The following is a 25,339-nucleotide window of genomic DNA, read 5'->3' on the forward strand; positions in this document are numbered from 1 at the left end:
CGTATCTGCTCGTTGTCGTGGTATTTTGCCACTTCATGTTAAGTTAAAAATATTTCACGCATTATTTCAGTCCCATTTGAATTACTGTCATCTCATCTGGGCTACTACAACTAAAACACATATAAATAAATTATTTTTGCTCCAGAAAAAGGTCTTATGACACATTGCGCAAGAACATTATTTTGATCACACTGAACCTCTGTTTACTAAGTATAATATCCTTCCTATTAAGCATTTGTTTGAATACCGGCTGATGTGTGACATTCGTTTTGCACCGGCATCAGTTATTGAATTCTTATATCGTGTTTCGCAATAAATTGAAAGCCTCAGCATCGTTAGCACACGTCGTATAGAGTTGTGGGCTATCCCTCGGTCACGTACAAGCTATAATCTGCAATCCCTGCGCCATATTCTTCCATCCTTGTTAAATACATGTCTCACCAAGAACAAAGATATATATTCGGCTAGCAAGAAAAACATCTTGTCGTATCTTATTTAGTTGTTTTTGTTGTATTTTCAATTTTTTAGATGAATTGTAGTGTTTACTTTTATGTATTTATATGTGTGCGTACTTGTGTATTCATTTTTTTCTTCTATTGAATGCTGCTGCCTGTGAACGGGGGAGCCTGAGCCGAGTCAAGCTGTTCATGAACAGCTTTTTGCCTAGGCTCCCCTCCAGAATTTCAGGAGAATAAAAAGATTTGATTGATTGAAAGGAGTTTAGCTCCCGTTTGGTGCGGTTCAAAGCTGACGACGTCGGCTCGCTCCATGGGACAGTTAATACTCTCGCATTAAAATATATAAGAAAGTACTGAGGTACGTGTCAGAAATACAATTTAAAATAAATGAAAAAGTGTATGAAAATACAACCCAAAACAGGGATGCATTTTTCGGGGGCATATACATGTTGTATAGAAATACGAGTTTTTCAATACTACTCAAGATATTTGTGTACTGTGAAAAACTTCTTTTGTGCACCTGCAGTGCTCCGTCCTATTTGTTTATTTTTTCGTGTGTAAATTAAACTTCACCAACACGCTTGGTTTTTAAATATAGAAAAACGAAACTTGAAGTACACAAATCTAATCATATATACGACATACCTCTTAAAACCACAAACTTTAGTCGGTGACAGCTTAAAGGAAACCAGAAAAGGAACTTAAATAGGAAATAAAAAACAGTAAAAGTTTTAATGTTAGCACCTTAAAAATCAAGTATCTTGTGTTTTCTTTCGATTTTATCAGTTTGAGCGTCGTTATCGCAAATTAAAATTTCGACGTGGCCCCGTCCGGTGCGGCACTCCGAGCGCAGGAGAGCGCGAAAGCGGAGGGGAAAACTAGCGAAAGTGACGTCATCGGTGGGGTCAAATGACCCTTGACCCCACCCAAGCAGGCTCGGGGATGTCGAAGACGACGTCGCGAGGCTTTGAACAGATAACAGGCGGCCGAGAGACTCGAGTCGACGCATGCCACACGGCAATCGCTACAAGTATTTTTCCGAAATATATGCGGTCTGCTTTTATTTCTGCCAAAGTTAGATGTGATAACTGAATTGACGGAACAAAAACTATAAAAATTCGCTCCTATCTCAGACGTTTGAAAAGTGCTTCAGCTTTATTGAAGAGTTCGAGTGAAGCTCCCTCTACCTCTTTCCGCTTTTGCAGGGCGACCGCTGGAGAGGAGGTCGCCTCCTCTCCGGCGTTTGCTCTGCTAAAGGGGAAACAGAGGAGAAAAGCTTCCTTTGAACTATTAACACGTTGCCGACTGTAGTAGTACCAACTGTCAATTCAACTTGAATTTTGAAATTTACGTTTTTAAGCCAGAAATAAATTGCTTATTGAAGTAACTATTTCTTTTTAACGTAGTGCTAAGTCAAAAAAAGCAAAAATTCTATAGTAAAAAAAACTGCATTAAAGCGACACTGAACTTCGGAATGGTACCCTTTTTTATTAATGTATTTACAACCATTACCCAAATACCAGTAGCGTAGTTTTCAAAGAACCGCACGCCTACTTTCCCGCAAGTCACGCACACAGTCAATCAAGTTTTATAGGAAAGCCTTCAGCGAAATGCAAGGTTGGTTGTATATGGCAATCTGGAGCCATATACAACCAACCTCGGCATTCTCGGCCGCAGTGAAGAACATAAACTTATATTTAAAATAAATTACCGGGACGGTAATCTGTCTGATCATTGTCAAAGCTGCAAGTGTGTGCGTTGGTTTCCGAGCGCAAGATTGTGGCGAGGCACAAGGAAAAATCTGAGGGAGCTAGTCGAGGCAGATGACATTAAGAAGGGTGGGGCAGCATGTGTCAGCGTGGCCTCAATTGATCTACTTGACAAGGAGCGTGCCTTCCTCAATGACGCTGCATGACATCGGGTTGGCTAGTGATGGGGCAATATCAGAAACACGGATGGTATATAAGTGACGTTTTATCTAATAAAATTAGTTGTTAGTTGCGCATTGTGGTGTCTGATTCTTGTCTTTTTGTCCTTTTGTTTTGAGCGCTAAAATGTTTTCCAAATACTTTTTTCGACCGAGATGCTGCCCAACCTTGCATTGAGAAATCCCAATACTCCCTTTCGCTCGTGCTGCCGGAGAGAGATGTGACATCTCTTGAAATAGTGAAAAAACTGAGTGCGTGGTAGCTAATCATGACGCTTACCACATAAAGCTGTGGTGCATAAAATGAAAAAAATATGTAGTCGAAGGAACAGTAACAGAAGGGAACGTCTCAAACTCCGCTAACTGGTTTATTTCTCAAACATCCTATATATACCCACACAATTACTTTTAACACCTTCTACACAGAGATCTCTTTTGTTGAAAGCCCTTTCAAATACAAAGACAACACACGTTTAAAAAAGACAAAGTGACCCAACCCACATTGCCATCATTGCCAACCACCTTCTAAGCAGAGATCTCTTTTGCTGAGAGCAGTTTTTAATACAGGTAAAATATACAAGAGATCATGCGGTCATATCCGCAATGCAATGCCCTTATCATCAAGGACAACGGGAGAGGGATAACTGAGTTTGAGACCTTCCCTTCTGTGTCTGTTCCTTTCACTTTTTTTTTTCTTAATTTCCTAGATTACAGATTTAGGTGCTAAACAACATAATTGGGGTAGAGTTTCCTTTCTTGGCAAAGCTAGGAGATAGGTGTTTCTTCCAGGGGGAAATTAGGTGCCCCTTCCTCCTCGATATTCTTCTCCCTCGCTTACCTTTACGTAATGCCCGAGCCTAGTTACCAATGCAGGGAAACTTCGGGATGATAACCTTTTTTTATTGATGTATTTCCAACCATTACCCAAATACCAGTAGCGTTGTTTACAAAGAGCCTACTTTCCCGCAAGTCACGCTGACAGTCAATCGAGCTTTATAGAGAAGCCTTCAGCGATGGGCAAGGTTGGTTGCAAATGGCATTCCGGAGCCAAGAGACATCCCGCTCGGCCACATTGAGAAGGATGATGTGTCACGTCATCAATGTGGAGCGCCTCTCACACTTTCGTGAATATACATATATTCGGGGCGTCGTCAAGTCACTTGCCACTTCTGTAAGTCCGATCTGCGTGTGCGCACTGCGCAGTACGCTTAGTGAAGAAGTAGCCACAGTGGCTTCGTGCACTGACATTCTGCACCTTGGATATCGAAACTGCAATGTTTCTGAACATGAGGGCTTTGTCTGTTCCCTTACGTTGTTGGGTTATTCGGATCTCTCTCTTAATGCTCCATCGCAGGCCGCTCTCCACCGCGACCGAAGAAGACGTTACGTTGCTATGGAACCCAATCACTCACTCATCAGGGTTATTGAGTATTTTTACGCCTCTGATTGGAGCGACCTGCGTAGTTGCACCTCATACCTTGTCCATGGAAGGATACGCCGATTTGATCGACAGATTTAAGGTGAGACGATGTGCAAACTATTTTTTAACTTACTAGCAACTTAGTGCAGCTTATAGAAAAACCAGGTTGTTCACTTTTAAGAGCCTTAATATGTAATCTACCAAGATCCCGTCTTCGACTGATATGTTTAGCGTCATATACCGTTCATGCGTCAAAGTAGCCCCGATGTAGCAAAAAATTATTGAAGCTGGACTGTCATTCTATAAGATGCCGGGATCCTGACGGTTGATCGTCGAGTTCCGGTAAAAACGTTTGAGCGAACGTGATTGTCGCTGTCTTCGCGGCGTCGTAGCTCGTGCCTGCCGAAGTTTCCGTGGCCTGCCGAGCTGAGGGCGACCTGCAGCATAACCGGCATTCGCCGTATCAAACTCTGCTGCCTTTCCACCGCCAGAATCGCGACAAGCAGCAGTATAGGGCGCTAGTGTAACGTTCGAATGTGTCCAAATTTTGCCGTCCTTTTTTGGGTGGTAATTGTAATTATAAACGCCGTACGTAATGAAGAACAGGGGCTTTTTTCGACTGGCACACTTGGCTGGCGGGTCTTATCACTCTCAACCGCCCCCTGCAACTCGTGCCTGGGCCCCGCGCTCTCGGGCCTCGCGTCTCGCTGCTACTCGACCACTTCATGGTGTCAGAAGTGACTCCAGGATGGCGAACACCTCGTAAATTCTCACCGCCGCTCCGGCCAGCAGCCACCGCTTTCTCGCTCCGGGCTCCGCCACCGTTCACATTCGACGAAGCTAGCCAGTGGCCTGCCTGGCTTCATCAATTCGAAGATTATACTCGTTGCGTCGAGCCTTTTCGCCGCGTGTGAAAAAAGCAGGGTGCGTAATCTCCTATAATGTATGGGTCCCCCAGCCCGCGTGGTATTTTCCTTCATAAAAAGGGACGACGAAACCTACCGATCGTGCGCAGACGTCACAGCAAAGCTTACGAGCTGCTTCGTTCACTCCGTCAACGAGGTGTTCGAGTCGAGTCGCGGGTGAAGCCGTCGACGCGTTCTTCACCGCGTTACGAGATATCGTCCAAAAGTTCAACTATCCGGTCCAGCGGTGGAGGATCGCATCGTACGGTATCGATTCGTTGCAGGGCTGCAAGACTCGCCCGTGTCCGACCAACTTTGCCGGAATCCCAAGCTGGCGCCCCAAGATGCGCTCTTGCTGGCTCTTTTTCAACATGAGGACACGGAACACGAGAAAAAACGTCAAGCAGCGGCTTCGCAACAAAGCACCCCGCTTCCGAGAAGGTACTCGAACTTTGTTCGAGTACCTTCTCGGGAGCCGCGACTACGGTCGGGACAGCCAGCCCCGTGGGTCGAAGGCGTCGTGCGAGTACTGCAACAACACCCCACACTCACATTCCGAGTGACCAGCCAGGAGGGCTACGTGTAACAATCGCCAAAAAAGGAACATTTCGTGTCCGCTTACAGCTCCAAAACGAAGTCAAATTTGGGGGTTTTACGTGCCAAACCAACGACGGGTATCTGGCACGCCCCAGCGGAGGACTGAGGATTAACTTCGACCACCTGGGGATCTTTTGATTTGCAACCGACAGCTCGGTTACATGGCGTGTTCTCCGCAATAAGCCTCCGTCAGATCGCAGGCACCTCGGCCGGGATTTGAACCTGCCACATGGGGATCCGTAGGTCGACGCTCTCGCCTCGGAGCTACCGAGGCGGCTCCAAAACGAAGCGTCTCAGTCATATCCAGCTGCACTTCTTGGAATCGTCGCAAGCGCCCGGCCGCTACGTCGTTGTAATCGTCAACGGCTGCCCTCTCCAGTTCAACGGCTGCCCTCTATATCGTCCTGCGCTTTTTTATGGGATGTCCTGCCTTGTTAGACCAACCCATTGGTCAGCAAGGAACTCGTACGTCCGGAACGCCGCTGTCTCAACCTTCTCTGGACGTTCCCGGCTACCCTAGCATGGCGAGGTCGGACAGTGCACCAGAAGCTGTACGTCGTCGGCTGCATAGATACCACTCTGCCCTGCGAGAGTCGCTCTTGGGGTCATCCACTTCGTCAATTCCGTAACCGACACCGACCAACGGAGACAGCTTCGTCGCTGCCCGCCCTGACACCGCCTACGGTCGCTACTCCAGTCTTCGCGAGATTTGGTACGATGTCGGACGTGCGCCACATTCGCATCCAGCCCGGAGGTGTGTCCTTCTCGGTCAGTGTACCCAGAAGGATTTCAATTCCTCTCCTAGGAGTGGTGAAGGACGAACTCGACAAAATAGAATGAGACGGTGTCATCCGGCGTGTTAAGACACCTACGGCACACAAAATAGTATGAGAAGCTGTCATCCGGCGTGTTGAGACACCTACGACGTGATGCGCCGACCTCGTAGTGGAACCCAAGGCTGCGAATGGCTATCGACTCTGCGTCAATGTAACCAAGCTTAACCAGGTCTTTCTCCCGGAGAGGCACCTGTTGACGACCATTAGGGTCAATGGTCGTCAGCACTTCCATTGGGAAATGCTATTCTCTTCTCGAAACTCGATGCGACATAGGGGGTGTACCAAGTGCGTCTCTCCGAAAGCAGCCAACACTCAACAATTATCACGCCCTTTGGGTGTTACTGCTGCAGACGCATTCCCAGTGGGAAGCTGCGCTGTCCAGCTGGAATCCGGACGACCAGCGAAATCTGGTCTCGCGGGCCCGAGCCGCAGCGACAGCTACAGGGGCTCTGGAATGAGGGCTACTGTCGCCTCGGAAGAGCCAAACTAATTGTTTAGTAAACGTTTTTTCTCTATCTCTCGGCATCGCCACCGTCACGGACGTGTTTCAGCGCCAGACGTCACGTATCCTCGAGAAAATCGACGGGCGTGTCCACATCGTGGACGACATCTTCGTATTCTGCAGGGACATATTGCAGCACGACGCTAGACTGTACGCCGTCCTGCAGAGACTTCAGCAAGCTGGCGTTACGCTTAACGCCTCCAATTGTCAGTTTGGCGTTTCGTTCGTCAAGTTCATGGACATGGTCGTCAGTGCCAAGGCCAACACTCTGGACCTAGACGAGTTCTTCACCATCATGAGTAAAGGCATGACTACATCGGCGTCGCCAAGGCTCGCGGCGGGACGTTCGGTACCGCGGGCTGTCGACGAAAGCCAGTTTTCGCCTTCTTCAGCGCGCCGTACAGCGCCGCCAAGCGAACCGGTCCTTGCGCGGTTCGGAGCTCGCCGCTATTCGCCGCAGCGGAGAGGAGTCAATGTTAGGAGGCGTAGCTAGTGACGTTACGACGTCATCGCAACGAGCAAGCCGGTTCTCTGCTCATCTGTCGCGTTCCGAAGGAACGTACCGTCGTTTCGTTTCGTCTGCTATCCCTATTTCCCCCAACGCCTTTCCCAACGGAGCGGTTCCTCGCAACTGTGCAACTGTCTCCCTTTTTATATGACAAGACGCAGCCAGACTGCCCAGATAAGGACGCTAAGAACAACCGCTGGGAAATTATAGGAGAGGAATTCGGAATAACAGGTGAGTTTCTCTGTGGCATTTGTTGCATTTCGTCTGTGTTGTGACGTATGTTGTGTTGATTTGGGGAGACTCTCAAAAATGGCCTTCATCTCTGGCGCGCCGTCGGGGCAGCAAAGCACTGATCTGTCCTTCGCTGTTTCGGTAGAACCAACTCGGCCGGACCCAAAACCTGCGCCTTCTTCCCTTAGAGTGCGGTGACGTCGCAAGATCAACGAGCAGGCTAGTATAATCACATTCACGCTGATCACCAGGTCATCATGGACACCTGCCATGTAGGCAGCGAGTGCGATTTCTATGCTGATATATGCGAAAGACGAGAGCAGAAACGGAAGACTCTAACGAAGAGCAGGCGACGAAAGAGCGGGAAATCCGTCGCGAGGCGCGCGCACAATCCCGAGAGCCAGTGCTGTCACGTGACGCCCGCGAAACGGAGGCCAATGTGGACTCCTTGTGTTGGGATGCCGCACGGCGGTGCCGTCCAGCGACGCCGACAGGCGGCGCCGTTCACGCTGGTGTGGTCAGGCCTCAAGCGACCTCCGACGTATGTGCACGGTTTTCGACGGTTCCTGGGCCTTCTTAACCACGATGGACCATTTTTGCCAAATCTGTCTTCCACGACTGAATAAAAACTCAATCCGGACCTGGGGATCCGCCCAAGCCAAAAAGCTCCAAACGCCGAAGAGGATGGTGGCATCCAGCTCTTGCGTCGCCCGCTACAACACCATGACCATATCCGCAGATGCTAGAGGTCGCAAGGCCTGGGCGCCGTAATAAAACAGGAGCAACTATGAGGGTATCGTCGAGCGGTCGTTTTTGCATCACGTGCCTTGACTGCTGCCGAAGAGCGGTACAGTCAAATTGAAAAAAAAGCGCTCGGAGTCTCGTGGGCAGTTCAGCGCTTAAAGAGTTTCTGCGCGGCCCCAGCTTCGTTGCGAAGACTGCCCACCAGCCGCTGATACGGAAACGCCCCGCATCTAGCGTTTCCGCATGAGACTTCTGCGTTACCAGTTGTCGGTATATAACGTCACGGGAAAGCACCCAGACACTGCTGACACGCTGACAAGAGAGCCCGTTGGCCTCTCTAGAACTTTCTCTAGAACTTGCTCTACCACACACCGCGTTGAGCTCTTCGTGCCCCAAATCGTAACAGCCGTTCCTTCGACTCTGACAGTATGCCTCGACGACTTCAAAATATATCAGGCTTCAGATGTTGAGTGGTCTGCCTTGAAGCTATACTGCACGAGAAGTTGTCCAAGACGGGATCGGCTTCCCCTGAACAAGACACGCTATTGGGACCGCCGTGGCGAGTTTTTCATTCGCAAAGACTTGCTGCTCATGGGTTGACGTCTAGTCGCACCGTCACTGCTGCACAAGGACATCGTGGGGCTGCTCCATGACGGGCACCAAGTTGTGAACCGGTGTCTGACCCTAACCAAGGACTCGGTGTGCTGGCTGGACCTCATGAGCCAGGTGAAGACGGCCGTTGATAACTCTGCTGCGTGTGCAAGCATCCGAATTCAGCGCTGCAAGCCCATGCTCGCCACCGAAACCCCTCCTGAGTCATGGGAACGGGTTGCGGTTGATTTGTTCTATTTGGATGTTCAGCACTTTCTTCTCGTCGTCGACTAGTATCGAGGTCATAACGCTACGTTCAACTTCCGTTGTTTGCATCATCAGTGTCATTGAGAGCACCTTGGCCCGGCAGGCCATTTCGCAGACGTCCTTCAACGACAATGGCCCGCAGTTTTCCTGTAAAGCGTTCCGAGACTTTGCAAAACGCTATGAATTCTCACGCCTCACGAATAGGCCTTGCTAACTTTAACAAAAAAGGGAAGCTTAGAGAATGATCCAGAAAATCTAAAACCTGTTCTGGAAAGCGGAGGACCCCTACCTGGCTCTGCTAACGTACCGGAACATTCCTGGCGTGTCGGGGTACAGCCCGGCCCATCTTATGGGACGTTCTCTACGAACACGTCTGCCCGTCACCGTCGCAAGCCTGGTTCCGGAATGGTTCCAAGTCGAGGACTTCAACGAGCGCGACGCCACCCAGCGCCGTAGGCAGCAGAGAGACTTCAATGCTCGCCACGTTACTCGGGATCTTTACCCTTTCCAAGAAGGGGAGGAAGGGGGGGGGGGGGGGGGGCAAGACACCAAATCAACAATAACGGTTCTGAGCCCTGCTCAGAGGCCACGGTCGTATGTCGTCATCAGCCGTCATCAGGCCCAACTCGAAAGACCAGATTTGATGGCGCGGTAAACATACCAGTCGAACACGCGTTCCAGGTAGAACTAGCATTTAGCGGGAAAATTTACACGTGAAACGGGGAGATGGCACCACATACTCTAACTAGGACAAACTTGAACTCGAAATTTAACTTCACCTAGCTCTAACTAACACTAACTCCCCACTAAACATTTGGTTTAGCACTTGTGGTCTAGCACCAGAAGCGCTGATTGAGAAGAGTTCACGTAGAAACAGAATTACAGGGCAATTTGCGACCCATTTTTTCCCCTATCCAGAAACTATATTTCCAAGATCACCGTCAGGTAAGCCGGATCGCCCTGACTGGTGGGAGTACCTCTGCGGGGTGCCGCGTAGAGTGAAGGCTAGTTCACGCATCAGAATTTTAATGTGGCCGCGTGAATTGTGCCCGTTTCTTACCACTCTTGGCGAGAGAACGTACGCCAACTACCGTTTCAGCTCTGGAACTTTTCCGGTCTGCGTATTATAAACTAAGGTTTCGCAGTTTTGACGTGTATTAAATCTACTCGCTTCTTCTGACAAATGGTCGGCTTTGACATTGTTGAAGTCATTTCGAGCTTACGACGGAATGTCTAAGAACTAGGAAATACGCTGATCGTAGATGTTCCAAGCCTTCCTCGTAGATGGCGACAGTGTGTTGCTCTCGTCGTAAGGGGCCACAAGCGGGAACAACGCACGCGGTCACCCTCAGAGATGAATGGACCAGCCTCGAATTGGCGACATATCGCTTATACGTCATACAAAAGATACGCTCTTGGCTGCAGATATTGGGACAGCATTATCTGTGGACACGCTGTAGACATATTCGAACCAAGTTTAGTTCATACGCATGTGCGCCTGCCTCCAACACAATTGGAGGCACTTTGTGAGTGACCAATGTGGAGGGAGCGTCACACAAGAAGGACACACGCTCCAGACAGTAGAGAGTTTTAGGGCACTGTTCTTGCACTTCCGATACGATAGGATGTAGTAGCAGTAGATTGGGGTTTTGTGGCGCAAAAGCAACTGAGGCTATGGTGCGCCAAGAAATGGTACTATTGCAGAAGAGGATTTTGGAAAAGAAAGAGCTTTAGTAGCTGGTAATTGGAAAAATGTATAAAATAAGAGTAGGACCTTACATTATAAATAATGCTACATTTTGTGTAAAAGATCAACGCTTTTTAAAAACTTAAATACCTGGGTGGGTGGGAGTAGTGGCTCATTCCCAAGTAACACACATAGGTGTAAAGGAACATGCTCTTTGTACAGTTGGGAAAAGTAGTGGAGGCATTTTTCCTCATAAGCAGGACATTCTAGAAGGATATGTAAGACACACAACGGTTTCTGGCAATGCTCACATTCAGGAGGGTCCTCACCGCGTAAGAGGTGTCCGTGCGTGAGCCGCGTGTGTCCAATGCATAGTCGACAAAGGACTACGTCATAAAACCTGTCTCAGTGCCTAGCAGTCTGCCACTGACTCAGAAAAGGCTTAATCGTGTGCAGTTTGTTTGACACCAGTAGGCTCTATTCTAATTGCCACTGAGCTTTAACATAGTATTTTATTAGGGCACAGTAAGCTCTGTATGGGATGCAACTGATGCCTACAGCACGGGTGCAAGAAGTTCCCGCAGCACGATCTACCTCTTTATTCTCTGGGATTCCGACATGGCTCGGTACCCAGCAGAGTGGAACATTACATCCTTTCCTGGTTGCTGCTACTATTTTGTTTTGTAATAAAACAACGAGGGCATTCTTTGGAATTTCAAGCGACGTCAGAGCCCGCGAAGCACTCAGCGAATCTGTATATATAACTGACCGAGAGTTACTTGTTTGAATAATATGATCTACTGCAAGCAGAAGGCCATGCAGTCCAGCAGTGAAAACAGTAGCGGACGAATTCAACCTACGAACAGTTCTTACTGCAGGGCCAATCATAGCACAGCCAACAAATGATTCAGTTTTTGTACCGTCTGTGTAGTAATGGGAATGAAAATCATGTTCCTTGTGGAGTTCGTAAATTTCTGGCCGCATGACCTCAGTTGGAGTTTCCTTCTTATTAAACTTCGTTAGTGAAAAATCACACCGTATGCAGTTAAAATCCCATGGTGTCACAGACCTTGCCACTGTAGCAACTGGAAGCTTACTGTCTATCCCAACTGACTCTGCCAAATTCCGGTTTCTCATCGCGACTGGAGGGATAATGCTAGGCTTGTTTTCGAATGTCTTCTGGTATTTAGTGCTCTCCACAGCCTCCCGGGCTGAATTCTGAGCGACTGAACGTACCATTACCGAATACATAAACCCTAGGGAGAAACGCCGTCTGTCAAGGGACATCTCATTTCCCTCAGCATAGAGACTGAGCACAGGCGACGTTCTGAAGGCTCCAATTGCTAAACGAAGTCCCTGATGATGGATGGGGTCCAGTGCCTTAAGAGCTAATTGCTAGGAGATTCGTATACAAAGTTACCGTAGTCCAGACGTGAGCGAATCACAGAGCGATAAATTTGTAAAAGACATAGACGATCAGAGCCCCATGTCTTGTGAGACAGAACTTTAAGGAGGTTCAGTGATTTCTGACATTTTATCTTCAGATTCTTTATGTGAGATAAGAAGGACAGTTGACGGTCGAAAATAAGGCCCAGAAACTTATGCCCTTTCTTTACTGGGATGGGAGCCTGGTGCATTCGTAAAGTAGGCTCTACGGAGATTCCCTTCTCCGAGAGTAGCAGGCACACACTGTCTTAGGAGCAAACCTAAAGCCATTTTCGTCTGCCCACTTCAAGAGGTTGTTGATTGCAACTTGGAGTCTACGTTCACAAATGGAAAGATTGCATGATGAAACGGATATCTGGAGATCGTCTACATAAAGAGAATATTGCACAGATGGAGGTTGAGACCGGACTATTGAGTTCATCTTGACTATAAAGAGAGTAACATGCAAGACACCGCCTTGCGGAACTCCAGTCTCCTGAACCAATTCTCTGGAGAGAGCAGTGCCCAACTTCACAAAAAAGGTTCGCTCAGATAAATAGCTCTTTATGATAGCAAGCAACCTCCCACGTACCCCTGCTTCATACAAGTCACGAAGGATTCCATAGCGCCATGCTGTGTCGTATGCCTTCTCTAAGTCGAAAAACACTGATACGCTGTGTTGTTTATTAACAAAAGCCTCATGAATTGTGGTTTCAAGATGCACCAAGTGGTTAACTGTGGAATGGCAGGAACGGAACCCACACTGATTTTTATCTAAAATGTTTTGTTTTTCTAAGAAGTACATGAGCCTTTTATTAATGATGCATTCAAATGTCTTGCTTAGGCAACTGGTGAGTGCAATTGGGCGGTAGCTAGATGTGGAAGAAGCGTCCTTCCCGGGTTTCAGAAGTGGTACGACTGTGGGTACCTTCCATGCCAGTGGGAATCTACCCTCTTGCTAGACGCGATTGAAGAGGTACAAAATAAGGAGTAGCGTAGAAGGATGAAGTTGAGTAAGCATCCGGTAGTGGATACCATCAGGTCCAGGAGCTGAAGGCTTAGTTGAGCGAAGGACCATTTCGAGCTCGTGCTGCATGAGGGGTTGATTGTAAGCATCGAGAACACCACCTGAGGTCTTCACGGCATGCGCTTCCGCTTGCTCTTTGTGTTGAAGAAATGCAAAGGAAGAGTTTTCGGAACTTGATACACGAGCGAAATGCTGACCAAGAAGATTGGCCTGACCCTCTAGGCTCTCTGGACAGATCCCGTTGTGGGAAACAAGCGGGACTGCGAAAGCATGGTATCGCCCCTCGATCCGATGAACTTTATCCCAGAATTCTTTTAGTGTTGCAGTACTATTAATTAAAGAGGCGTACCCCTGGAAATTGTCTCGCTTAGACTGGCGGCGAATGTATCTTGCCCAACCTTTCATTTGTTTAAACGCGAGGAGATTACTCTGCGTTGGGTAGCGTCAAAAAATACCCCGCGCTCTGTTTTGTTCTTTTCTCTAATCAGTGCATTCTTCATTCCACCACGGCTTGGGTCTCCGAGGGAGATGCGTGGAAGTCATAGAAATAGCAAGAGACGCTGCATAAAAGGTAGACTCACTTAACAGTTCTGTAACTTGGTCCACCGAGATTTTATCAAATGATGTACATGCAAGCTGCGTTGTCTCGGTAAAAACAGACCAATCTGTTTTCTCGAACTTCCAACGGGCAGTCCACATCGGCACGGACTTAGATTGAAAGTTGTTTTTCAAGAAAATTGGAAAGTGATCGCTTCCATGAGGGTTAGTATCTGCGACCCATGTAAAGGAAGTAAAAATGTAAGCGCTACTGATGGAAAGATCAATACACGAGGATGATAATGAGGATGGGCTAAAATAGATTGGTTTTTCCGTGTTAAAAAAGCAAAGTGAGTAAGACGTTAAAATTGATTCTATCATTCGACCACGGGCGTCAACGTGGTCGCTACCCCATAGACAGTTGTGGGCATTAAAATCTCCAAGTAAAAGAAAGGGCTCCGGGAGTTGGGGTAAAAGATTATTAAAATCATTTGTCGAAAAAGTAAAAGAAGAAGGAATGTACAAGGAACAAACACTCACTACTTTGTGAAGGAGGAGACGCACCGCTACGGCCTCTAGCGCAGTATTAAGAGCGATTTCGGAACAGGGAAGGTGCTTTGGGACTACCACTGCAACTCCTCCTGCAGAAATACACGCATCCTCTCGGTCTTTCCTAACACTATGGTAGCGTGTAAGAAAGTTAGTATGCTTTGAACTGAGATGCGTTTCTTGTAAACATAAAGCATGTGGGCGGTGTTGCTCCAGGAGGAGCTCGATATCATTGAAGTTCCTCAGTAGACATCGGCAGTTCCACTGGATGATCGCCGTCATTCTTTATAGAAATTTAACTATCAGAAGAGCGATGGAAAAAAGGGGTGCTTTATTTAGGAGGGAAAACTAGTGTTTTCCCTTTATGTTTTGATTTCAGTGTCTGCCACTCCATATCCTCTGGATCTGGCTCTGGGGCAGAAAGGTCGCCTGCCTCTGCAGTTTTTTCTGCTTCTAGGGACCTTTTAGCAGGCCTACCGGAGGCCTTAGAGTTCTCTAGGGATCATAGGGGCAGCCCACGGCCCCTGCATTGACCTGATGGGGCAGCGGTCGACGTGCTAGGTCGGCCCACAGTCTCGCTGGTATCGTCTGTTGCACGTAGCAGGTGCTGCCTCCTAGACGGGGAAGTTCGCCCCATAGAGGAGCGAGACACTCGCTCCGTTGCCTGAGGGGAGGGACCAGGAGGCAGGGACGAAGGCGTGACCTCCGTCGCTGCTGCGGCACCTATGTCCTTGGTGCGACTAGGTGGATCTGCTGCTTTCGCAGCTGAGATAGAATACACAGGTAGCGCAAGCTTCAGCCTGGGCGTAGAGCACCGCAGTGGCTTCCCGTGGTCTGAAAAAGACACCTGGGTCGCCACTGATACCTTAGACGGTGCAGGTCCTTTGCTGGACACCGCCTCAGCAAAAGATCCTCTCTGGAAAGCAGAGAGGCGGTGCTTTGCATCCTGGTTGGAAATGTTTTCTTTCACCTTGAGAGCAAGTAATTCTTTTTCATTTTTAAAGTGGTTAGATGATCGAGAGTAGGCAAGATGGTCGGCGTTGCAGTTTGCACATTTATAGCCGTGGTTGCAGTTGTCAGCAGTATGGTCAGTGCCGCTGCACCTGGCACAAGTTTCACGACCACGGTAAGCTCGTGAACCGTGACCGTACCGCTGGCAGCGAAAGCAGCGAAGCGGGTTCGGGAAATATGGCCGCACTTTGCAGTTAATGTAACCCGCCTTTACGGTAGGGGGCAACGAGCTTTTCTGGAATGTCAGTATGACATGTCTCGTAGGTCGTTCCTCGCCATCCTTACGGATTTTAATTCGTTTTGCGGCCACAACATTTTGTGCGCTTAGACCCTCTACGATTTCCTCTTCGGAACTGGTTATGAGATCATCCTCCGATATCACACCACGAATGGTGTTCAGCGTACGGTGTGCAGATACGGTCACTTTGAGATCATGTATCATATTCAGATTGAGGAGGGCAGTTGCCTGATACCTTTCATAAATCTCGACAAGAACGTCGCCGGAAAAAAGCTTTTTCGCTTCATATTTTGCCCCGAGTTTGTTTTGAAGAACTTTGGCAACAAGGAACGGAGACAGTCTTGAGAGCGGCATAGAAGAGTCGTCGGAATGTAGAACGAAAAATCTTGTAAAGTTTGAGTTGTCTTGTTTCAGAAATGTGGAAAGTGCCTCGGTCCGGCCTCTTTTCGGAGGCCGATCAGGTTGTTTTTGCTTGGAACCCATAAGAGGGGAATGGTTTTCGGAAACGGTGGTGCACCGCCCACCACCGAGCCCAACAAGGGAATAGGTAGCGCTTCATAACAAGAATGGCTTGGCTGAAGACGTTACTCTATTAGTGCTGCCCAGTTTCTATAACCGAGTGTGGTTCTGGACAAGGGGTCTGTCGCCACCCAAGGTTAGCCCTTGCCGCCAAAGGAGTTGAAGAAGGAAAGAAGAGAAATGAGAAGAGTGAAAAGGAGAAGACAAAGGTAAAAGATCAGAGGGGATAGTAGAAGAAAAGGCGACTTGACTGTATCATCCTGGCCGGGCCTTACCAGGACTGCCGTCTACGAGAAGCGGGGGCCGAAGTGGTGTATTGCCTCACCCGGGGGGCCCCGAAGGGTCCAAACCTACCCCGGGCTTGGCTCAACCACTAGGATGCCCTTTTCCCCGGACACGGGAAAGCCACGTACAGCCAGACGTGGGCGGGCGAACCCGCATGGCTCGGGGTCCGTGGAGAAGCCACACTCCAAACACCTGCTTTCACAGGTGCCCCCTGTGGGGACGATAGGACGGGCCCTTCGGTTCGAACTGCGCATGCGCGACCGCAGAAGCCTCGCACATGCGCAGTTCGCACCGGACGGCACATCGTACCGTATCGGGCGTGCAAGAACGGTTCCCTAAACTCTGTAGTTTCTACAGGGTGTCTTTCATACGATATGTTGGCAGTTTGACCACGGCTTGATGAGGCTTTTCTCGCTTCCCGTCTTGCAGGTAACGGCTCTGACCTGTTTTCCGACGCGCCTTCAGAACCTGGTGCAGTATGCTCGGTCCGCGGACCGGAGGCTGAACACCTTGCTGCACATCGCTGTCGCCGGTGGCGTGCTCTCGGAGCAGTTGGCAGGGCTGTCCTTGAGCACCTTCGGGAACCTTCGGAGCCTGAGGTATATCTACGGAATGAGCGAATCGAACGGGGCCATCTGCGTTCCCCCCAGGGACGTCGTCTGTTACACTGACGTCGGATGGCCTTGCGCCATGGTGGAAATTAAGGTAACATATTGCGTTATTTTGTTTTTATTCTGGCTTCAAAGGACCTGTAAGTTTGACATTGGGCAATGCGTCAAACTGAAAGCATGCGAAATTCACTTTTTTTTTTTTTACCGTATTTTGAGGCCAGATGTATTACATCTTTGTCGGTTAAAACCCGGCTGAGGCTTTAAGGCATATTTCTAGGTAAACTAAATAAATTAAACGCATGTAATTCCAAACACAGTTTTGTCAGAAAAAAAAACAACTTTGTCTTGAGAAACACGCAATGACGTGAATCAATCAATATTTCCGACGTAAGTGAGAGCTACTTTGTTATCATACACCAGCGCGCATGCCCTATAATAATTAAAAAAAACACTAAAATCAACAAAAAGAATGTAAAAGGCTTCTTTGTGGCACGTATTCGTTTTTCTTTGATTTTTCCCCGAAAAAATCTGCGTAACACTTACGACGCGGCGCAATTTAGGTGGAGTTCACAACCCGCTCTAGGCACCGCCCAGAGAGTTGTGGCCCCGCCCATTACTACTGGATTGGCTTGGCTGCTCGGTTGCACATGTTCGCAAGCCTAATGGATCGCTGTCGCCACGTCCGGTGCGTTCAAGTATAGTGCATGTAGTTCGAGTCTGCCGTCTACGCCGTCCGCTTGTCGTGCAGCACAAGCGCGGAAGCGAACGACGATGAAAGCGGCCCGCCCGTGTCCGCCGTAGCTTGATTCCGTCTGCTATTTCGTCCCCGTCTAAACTTGTCTGCGACGATCGTCAGACGCGACCATGAAACGGCGTCGTACCAACGCTGTTTTACTAGCGTTCCATCGTGTACGAGCCATGGTCTAATATAAGCGTGTGCAGCGTCTGTCGATGTGAGGTAAAAAGCGACCGAAAGAACTAAAAAAATACAAAAAAATAAATATGTAGCTTTTCCGTTGTGGGTGAGCGTTATGATCAACAAGGTAGAGGACCTTAGAGCGATAGGCTGGCAGCTGAAACTGACCCCCGTTGGCCGCCGCCATGTTGCACATTTTTGAACATTAGTCACGTGTCCTTACAGTTTTTTGTTTAAATTTTAACGAAATACCGCGCACAAACAATTGCTCATTGATCTTTAATAGATCAATGAGCTTTGTATTGCGATCTTTTTACAGCGATCGCAATACAAATCTCGACTCAGTTTTGCGTAAAAGCACAGGAGCTGGTACGCGGTCACGTGTCTATATGTCAAAATATACAAGGCGGCGGCCAAGTGGGCGTCATTTTGCCAGGTGAGCGGGATACCCAGTTTATCGTTCCAAGTCCCTCTACCTTGTTAGTCATGACCAACGTTACTAAAGCACTCAGCTGGGAAACTCACCCTTGAACGCTGGGTCGCTGGCGTCCCCGAGACCGAGTTAGATACGATAACAGCGCCACCATTTAGCGAGTCACTGAATGTTTCAAGAGTACCGGAACTCCCAGGCTTGAGGTGCCAAGATGGTAGCTCAATTTCTTTTTTTTTTTTACTGTAGTCACCATAAACTTTTAGAAAGCATGTTTTTGTGTAAAAACAGACGGAAAACGCTCTTTTTGTGGGGACTTTTATTGGAGATGAGAACAAAATGACAACTCGACATGTTTTTTATAATTTTAGTTTACAAGGTTTTGCGCCACAATTAATATTGTCTTTATACAACCATGTCACACCGGTGACTTCAGATAGCACGCCCCGACCAGAGCGCGTCGAAACTTCGGTAGTAATTCGCGTACACGGGGGTTCGATCCATGATACCCTTTCCACCTTAAATGTTTCGGCGCCAAAATGGCCGATTAAAGTCAAAATAGGACCGTCACAGCAGATGCTATCGAATGCAACACTCCCTAACCGATACTCCCGTGCAGTTCCTCCAGTGGACGATGCGGGAGAAATGGCGGCGTTGCGATCGTTGTTAGCTCGAGTCTGGTGTACGGATCGATACCACTATTTCAGAGTAGGCTCTATGGCAGTTTCGAAACTGAGATGTTGTAGTAATGTTGGTCATGACGAGCAATCAAAACGCTACTAAAAATATTCGCTTTAGCAAGCCAAGCGCGCTGCACAAAATTTGAGAGCTTAGTGCCTTCCAAATCTAAATGACGGACACTTACCTGAAGAAACCTGACGCAACGTGAACACCCGATTCCTTCCAGTCAAATCTTCCGGAAATTCTCAACTGTGTAGGTTACCCCTCAGTACCGGAATCTTCGTCGCAATCACGACAGTTCCACGATTTTCACAGTAACGAAGGCGCTTTTATAAGAACCAACATATTTATTCAGCATCAAAACGCGCTGTCCCAAGGTTCTTTAGGGTTAAATATAGACAAGATACACATGTCCTTCGTTCTTCTTAAAACATGTATTTACAAAGGAAATCAAGAGTTCATAGGCTTATACTGAAAGAAAAAAGAAAACCACGGTTGTGACTGGCTGTCACGAGCGGGAGCGGTTGGCTTCCGTCGATGACCCAAGAGTCACCGTACCATGTGCTCTCGCAGTAGGAAACCGGGCAGCGTAGATTTCTATGCGCTGCCCTCGCTGGGACAAGGCCGGTGGTCAGGCAGCAGGAGCGAGCCGGCGATTGCTCTGGCCGATGGTGTCGTTCGGACCCAGCAAGTTTTCCCAGCCAGTCCTCCGCACGCTCTCCTTGCACGCGGTCCCCATTTCTTCTCTTTTTCGTCGTCTTCCCTTGACCCTTCTTTTGCCAGTGGCGGATCCAAGGGGGTGGGGGGCGACAGGGGCGACCGCCCCCCCCCTTTCCAGACAAAGTCGACTCCGCCCCCCCCCCCCCCCCGCCCCCTCCCCCATTCTCGGAGGGCAATTTGGCATGGGTAGACCCGCCGGTGCACAAGAAAGAATGAGAGAATAGTAGTATCCTTACAACCTTTCCGACCGCCCCCCCCCCCTCCCCCCCAAAAAAAGAAAGGAGTTTTGATATGCCCCTGTCTTTTGCACACTGAAGGCCCGTTCACACTCTTGCAACCGAGTACGACCGAGAGAGACCAGACCGGTTTTTAAGCCTTTTGCGACCTCTTTGGAACGGATGCGCTGCAGCAAAGCTGGTCCTAAGAGGTCGCAGGAGGCTTAAAAACCGGTCTGGTCTCTCTCGGTCGAAGTCGGTGGCAGGAGTATGAACGGACCTTTAAGCGCCGTTCACACTCTTGCGACATAGTAAGACCGAGAGAGGCGAGACCGGTTTTTAAGCCTTTTGCGACTTCTTAGGACCGGATGCGCTGTAACCGAACTGGTCCTAAAAGATCGCAAGAGGCTTAAAAACCGGTCTGGTCTTACTCGGTCGCAAGGGTGTGAACGGGCCTTAACATCGAATGACATTTGAACGATCGGCCAATCAGCGCGCGACACTCCGAGCGTGGGGCCTTCCACGCGCGACAGATCGCGAGCCGATTCGTTGATCACACGAATGTTATTCTTTGTGAATGGCATTCGAGTTGACAGTGTGGCACTGGTATTAGTGACATCACCACACACGCCATAGAACAAACCAAGCCAGATCAAGCAAAATAGTTGACGTGGGACACTAGGCTCACGCAAGTCCCGCTACGAAAACAAGTGCCCGCACAGCGCTTCCGAGGGTGTGTATTTGCGAGAGTTCTTTGTTGCAAACTACGTCGCTTGAGGATATCCTGCGCTAAACACCTTCACGAACGCGAAACAACTCGCACTCTTAAAAACAGATGAGCTCAACGAGCTACGAACACCGGCAGCCATGTTTGTTATCGCTCGAAACCAAAACGAAAAATACGATCTTGTGATATTTTTGGAAACAATAATGACTCAGGGCCGGTTGCACCAACGCCGCTTACCTTAACCCAAAGCGGCACTTTCCTAAGCCGGCTTAGCGCCCTAAACCGAGCTTAGGTAAGCACGGGTTTAAATTCCGGTTGCACCAAGGTTAAGCCGGCTTTACAGACGCGCCCCTAGCTAAACGCTGGATTTGCGTAGGGAATCTAAAGACAAACAGAGCAAACTAGGGAACGCTCAGAGCGACGAATACGATTGGCGGAGAGGAATCACGTGATGTAAACAAAAAAAAAGAAAGAAAATCTGCCGTAGTAGTTGTCGTCGGCGTCTGCTTTTCGCTGTATTTCTTCGGTGAGTAACAAATTAAAGGTCTCCAAATTCAATCATTTTTTCGTTTAACTTTCAATAGCAGAAGTCAAAGCTTCAAATAAACACGAATGCTCTTTACATCTGTGATTGTGTGTTTAATATCGGTTGATAACAGGTTATTTTGACAGTGGTAGTAGTTTTCGTGCTCACATTTTGAGGCGAAGGAGCCATCGGGGGCCCCAAAACTCACCGAACGCGAGAAGGACACTCTACTCGCTACATCGCTGAAGACAAAACATCATGGATATAAGTAGGCAGGTAAGATGACTACTAAAACCAAGTCAAGTCTGAGACTGATGAAGTTCAAAACAGTGACGAACTCGCCACGGCAGCTGCGAAAATGCCCGGAAATCGTCGAATAGAAGTCGTCGAGAGGTCAGGTCACGAGACCTTGCATCGAGGGTACTCGTTGCTATCAGCAAGGTTAGAGAACTGCACTGTACCGTCGTTGAACATCCGCTGCAGCCTCAAACGGACTTCAGTTTCACACTGTCGAGTTCAGAAAAAAAAAAAAAAAAAAACTCCCACTAGTACATCACATCGCGCCGATAAGAACGGTCGTCTCTTCGCATCGCCTGCCCCAGCCTGCCCCGATACAGCAATGAACGAATCTAACATAGTGGTCGTTACGATTTGTCGTCGCCACGAATGAAAGATATAAAGCAAAATATTCCTAAAAAATCGCTATCACCAAAAAAGTTACAGTTATGGAACGATACAGTTTTCTGAAGCCAAGATTCTACTCGCGAGATAAGGAAAATTCACTGAAGATTGTCTCAAAACTCAGAAAACGAAAGAAATTGAATTTTCGCTGTTTTATTACTTAAAAGCGCCGCAATCTAATGCAAACGGCAGAGGTGTCGACAATCAGCTGATCGCCGAGATCATGTACTGCACTATTCAACGTGCTGATCAGATTGAAGGATACGCGCTGCAAGTGTAAATAAACAAGGTGGTAAATAACAATACGTTACAGCTATGCGAAAAATAGTAAGTACATACGAATAAGCTCGTTGACAGAAGAACCAACGGGAATACAGACGTGAGCCCCACAGCTCCGTACGTTTCTCGGTTAGGGCTAACACGCCCTGAAAGTGGAGAGCCAACTTGAAAACAGGGGTCGATAAACACTTCACGCGACAATATTTTGCATCCTTGTCACAATCGAAAGTCATTTTGTCGAGACTTTCACGCTGATGTAGCCTAAAACACTTTGCACAACCAATTTCGTCCACCGCGTCGACCGTGACAAACCAGCCGCCATGTTTTTAATCCAGGATTAAGAAACAACCAGAAGCAAAGCGCCCAATGTTGGGCGCTTAAGTTAAGCGTAGTTTAGTGCTAGGTTTAGCGATAAGCGAGTTTGGTGCAACCGAACGAAACCGAAACTAAGCTTAAGTTCCCGGCTAAGCTCCGCTTTGCGCTAAAGGTCTGTTCACACGATGCATCTTTTAGGCGCGGAACAGTTTCGCGACACTCAAGTTTCGCGAAATGTGCTCGTTCACACGTACCGCTTCACGTGCAACAACGATGACGTTTTGACTCGCGAAAATAGTTTGGGTGTTGACCATAAAGTGGCGCTTCAGTTGAAAGCCAACATTATCATCATCACCATTAGCCATTCAGCGTCGTGTTCTCCATCTCCCGCCACATTCTAAAGGCCGGTTCTCACATGCAGCAAAGCGCTGATGTAGCGCTCCTCACGTGCCGTCAGCTACTCATCGTCTGCCATGAGCAACAGTTTTGACGGTGCGATACAAAGCTGGTGAACGCTCCCATCAGCACGCGGTTAGCGCGAGGTAAGCGCTATGCTTGTAGCGCTCCGCTGCATGTGGGAACAGGCCTTAAAGTCAAAACGCAGGCGAGCTGGTGAACAATCATAATTAAGAAATAAAACCTTAAGACAAGGAAACAAAAAGGGACATACACACCACCGTCTTAAAACCAGCACAACATGCAGCTGCCATTTACTTCCATTTACTTAATTTACTCTTAAATTGTCATTTACTAGTTGTTGAATTGTCATTTACTGCCATTTACTTCATTTACTGTTGAATATGTATAATTTGGATGGTGGTTGACAAAGAAGAAGACTGCTGTGGAAGTAAATGAGAGCTGTACGCTGTGCTGGTCTTGAGACGGTACTGTGTACGTCCCTTTTTGTTTCCTTGTCTCAAGGTTTTATTTCTTAATTATGACTAAAAATAGACGCGAATTATCATCATCACCAATTACGTCTTAGTCCATCGCTGGATTTTTTTCCGATATGCTACTAACTTTTCCTTCAGTGGTGCTTGACGTGCTTGCGGAAGCGCCGGCAGTATCCATCGTTCGTGGTTTCGGTTTTTTTCGGATTTGGCTCGGCTACAACACCGGCAGTGAAGTGGTCTTCTCAAACAGCTCGCTCCCCCCTCAAAGGCCACGTGAGAGCGTTTCTGAGCGGCCATTGGCGGCGCTCTCAGAGTGATTGACAGGACTCGGCAAAGTTTCAGCAAAAGCTCGCTCCAGAAGCGAGGTGTGCGCGCAACTTTTTTTATATGCGCGCGTCCTTTTCGGACTCGTTCAGACGGCACAACCATTTCGCGAAACTACGTTTCGCGACACTAGATGCGCGAGAAAAATGCATCGTGTGAACGGGCCTTAAGCGACGTTGGTGCAACCGGCCCTCAATCTATATATTTTGTTTCTCAAACATAACAAAAACCTAATAAAGAAACTGACGGCACGAAGAAACAATTTTAGCACGAACATTTTATACGTCAATCATCCCTCCAACGAGTGAGAACCTTGCAAAGTGCCTAGCTTGCTAATCACGGTGCGGGCACTAGAGCAAGGCTACCTCCCCCTCCCCTAAAGTGCCCAAAACGGCGTAAACAATACAAAAAAAAAAAAAATGTTTTCGTGGAAAAATTTACAAAAGGATTATTTGTCCCATCTAAACCCTTGAAATCTTTTTTTACAGCGGAGCTGTTAAGGGCTAGTTTCCCCAGTATCGTGTCCGCGGGCCAACAAATGTCGACATAAAACTCAGGACAGCTACCGCCATCTATAAACGACGGCGGCAACCATACAACCGGGTTGCCGGTTGTCTGGTTGCCGCAGTTGCTCATAGATGGCGGCAACCTTTCCAGCCTTTCCACTCTGGCATGCGGACTTGAGGTCGGAAAGGTGTTTATGGGGACTGTTGGAAAGGCTTCCAGCAAATACAATATAGCTTCGCCAATACTGGAAACTCCTCCGAAAACACATAGGAGCGGCGGCGAACGTGACAGTGGCGCCTCTAGCGGACTCGGAGTCTACGGAAGCAGTCGTCGCAATGGAAAAGTATAGGCTCCGCGACGTCCTCGATCTTTACAAGCCCCGTATCGTCACCCTAACAGCAGAAACAATTTATTACGGTCAGTTCGCTTGCAAAGCGGAATCCACTGATCGCAACTGCAACGAAAATGGAATAACAACGCGCGCATAAACAAAGATAGAGCAGTTTATTTAGCGGTCTCAAACGCTTCTCAGGGGATCACACGCGTTTAAAACGCGTCTGGGAAGCGAAAAAAAGGCGTTTAGCTACTCGAACTACGTCGTAATCGTTAAAACATGCAAAAACGACATGTTAATATTATCAGAGCAAGCGCACGAGCTGCTGGAGCATAAAAACAAAACAAAAAGTAAGGATAAAAATGAACGTGCAAACACTTACCGAACTTCGCAGAAAAAATGGTGTCGCCATTCCCGACGAAAATAAGAAGAAACGGGAAAGAGAAGCGAACAACGGCGAATAAAACAAAGAAGCTAGGAAAAAAATATTTTAACGACGACGATCGTTGCGGCGCTTATAGAAAAAAAGAAAGAAAAATGGAAAGCAGCAAATGAATAGCTGGTGGTCGCCACCGGTGTTGAGTTCACGACAAACAAAGCGGAAGCAACAGACGAAACTAATAAAAAAAGAAGAAAGCGACCCTTTTTTTTCAGCTGCTTGTTGTACATTTCTTTATTTGCTTTCGCGGCGTAGGCAGGCTCACGCAGCTGTAGCCTTGGCCATTGAAACGCGCTCGAGGAGCAAGGGAGCGAGGAGGAAGAAAAGAGGAGAGAGAAGAAGAGAGGGTGCGCCACGGTAGAAGGTGCTAGGGGCGCGAGTAGTCGGAGGAAAGCAGAGTATGGGCGGATAGACTTATACAGCTGGCTCCTTTGAATGGGGCGTTTAGTCGCGCCACCTGGTGGCCAGTGTTTTGTG

The 25,339-nt window shown here is 48.2% G+C and overlaps 1 protein-coding gene across 1 annotated transcript in view; it reads left to right on the forward strand.

Moving 5' to 3' along the window:
- Positions 1–25,339, forward strand: part of LOC115313162 (4-coumarate--CoA ligase 1) — a 49,773-nt gene that overhangs the window by 15,140 nt on the left and 9,294 nt on the right. Inside the window, exons 5-6 of the mRNA XM_040217487.2 lie at positions 3,740–3,905; positions 16,694–16,969. Coding sequence (XP_040073421.2) covers positions 3,740–3,905; positions 16,694–16,969 — 442 coding nt within the window. The remainder of the gene's footprint in view (positions 1–3,739; positions 3,906–16,693; positions 16,970–25,339) is intronic.

Source organism: Ixodes scapularis, unplaced genomic scaffold (assembly GCF_016920785.2).
Source record: "Ixodes scapularis isolate PalLabHiFi unplaced genomic scaffold, ASM1692078v2 PGA_scaffold2__306_contigs__length_199485367, whole genome shotgun sequence".
Classification (NCBI taxonomy): domain Eukaryota; kingdom Metazoa; phylum Arthropoda; class Arachnida; order Ixodida; family Ixodidae; genus Ixodes; species Ixodes scapularis.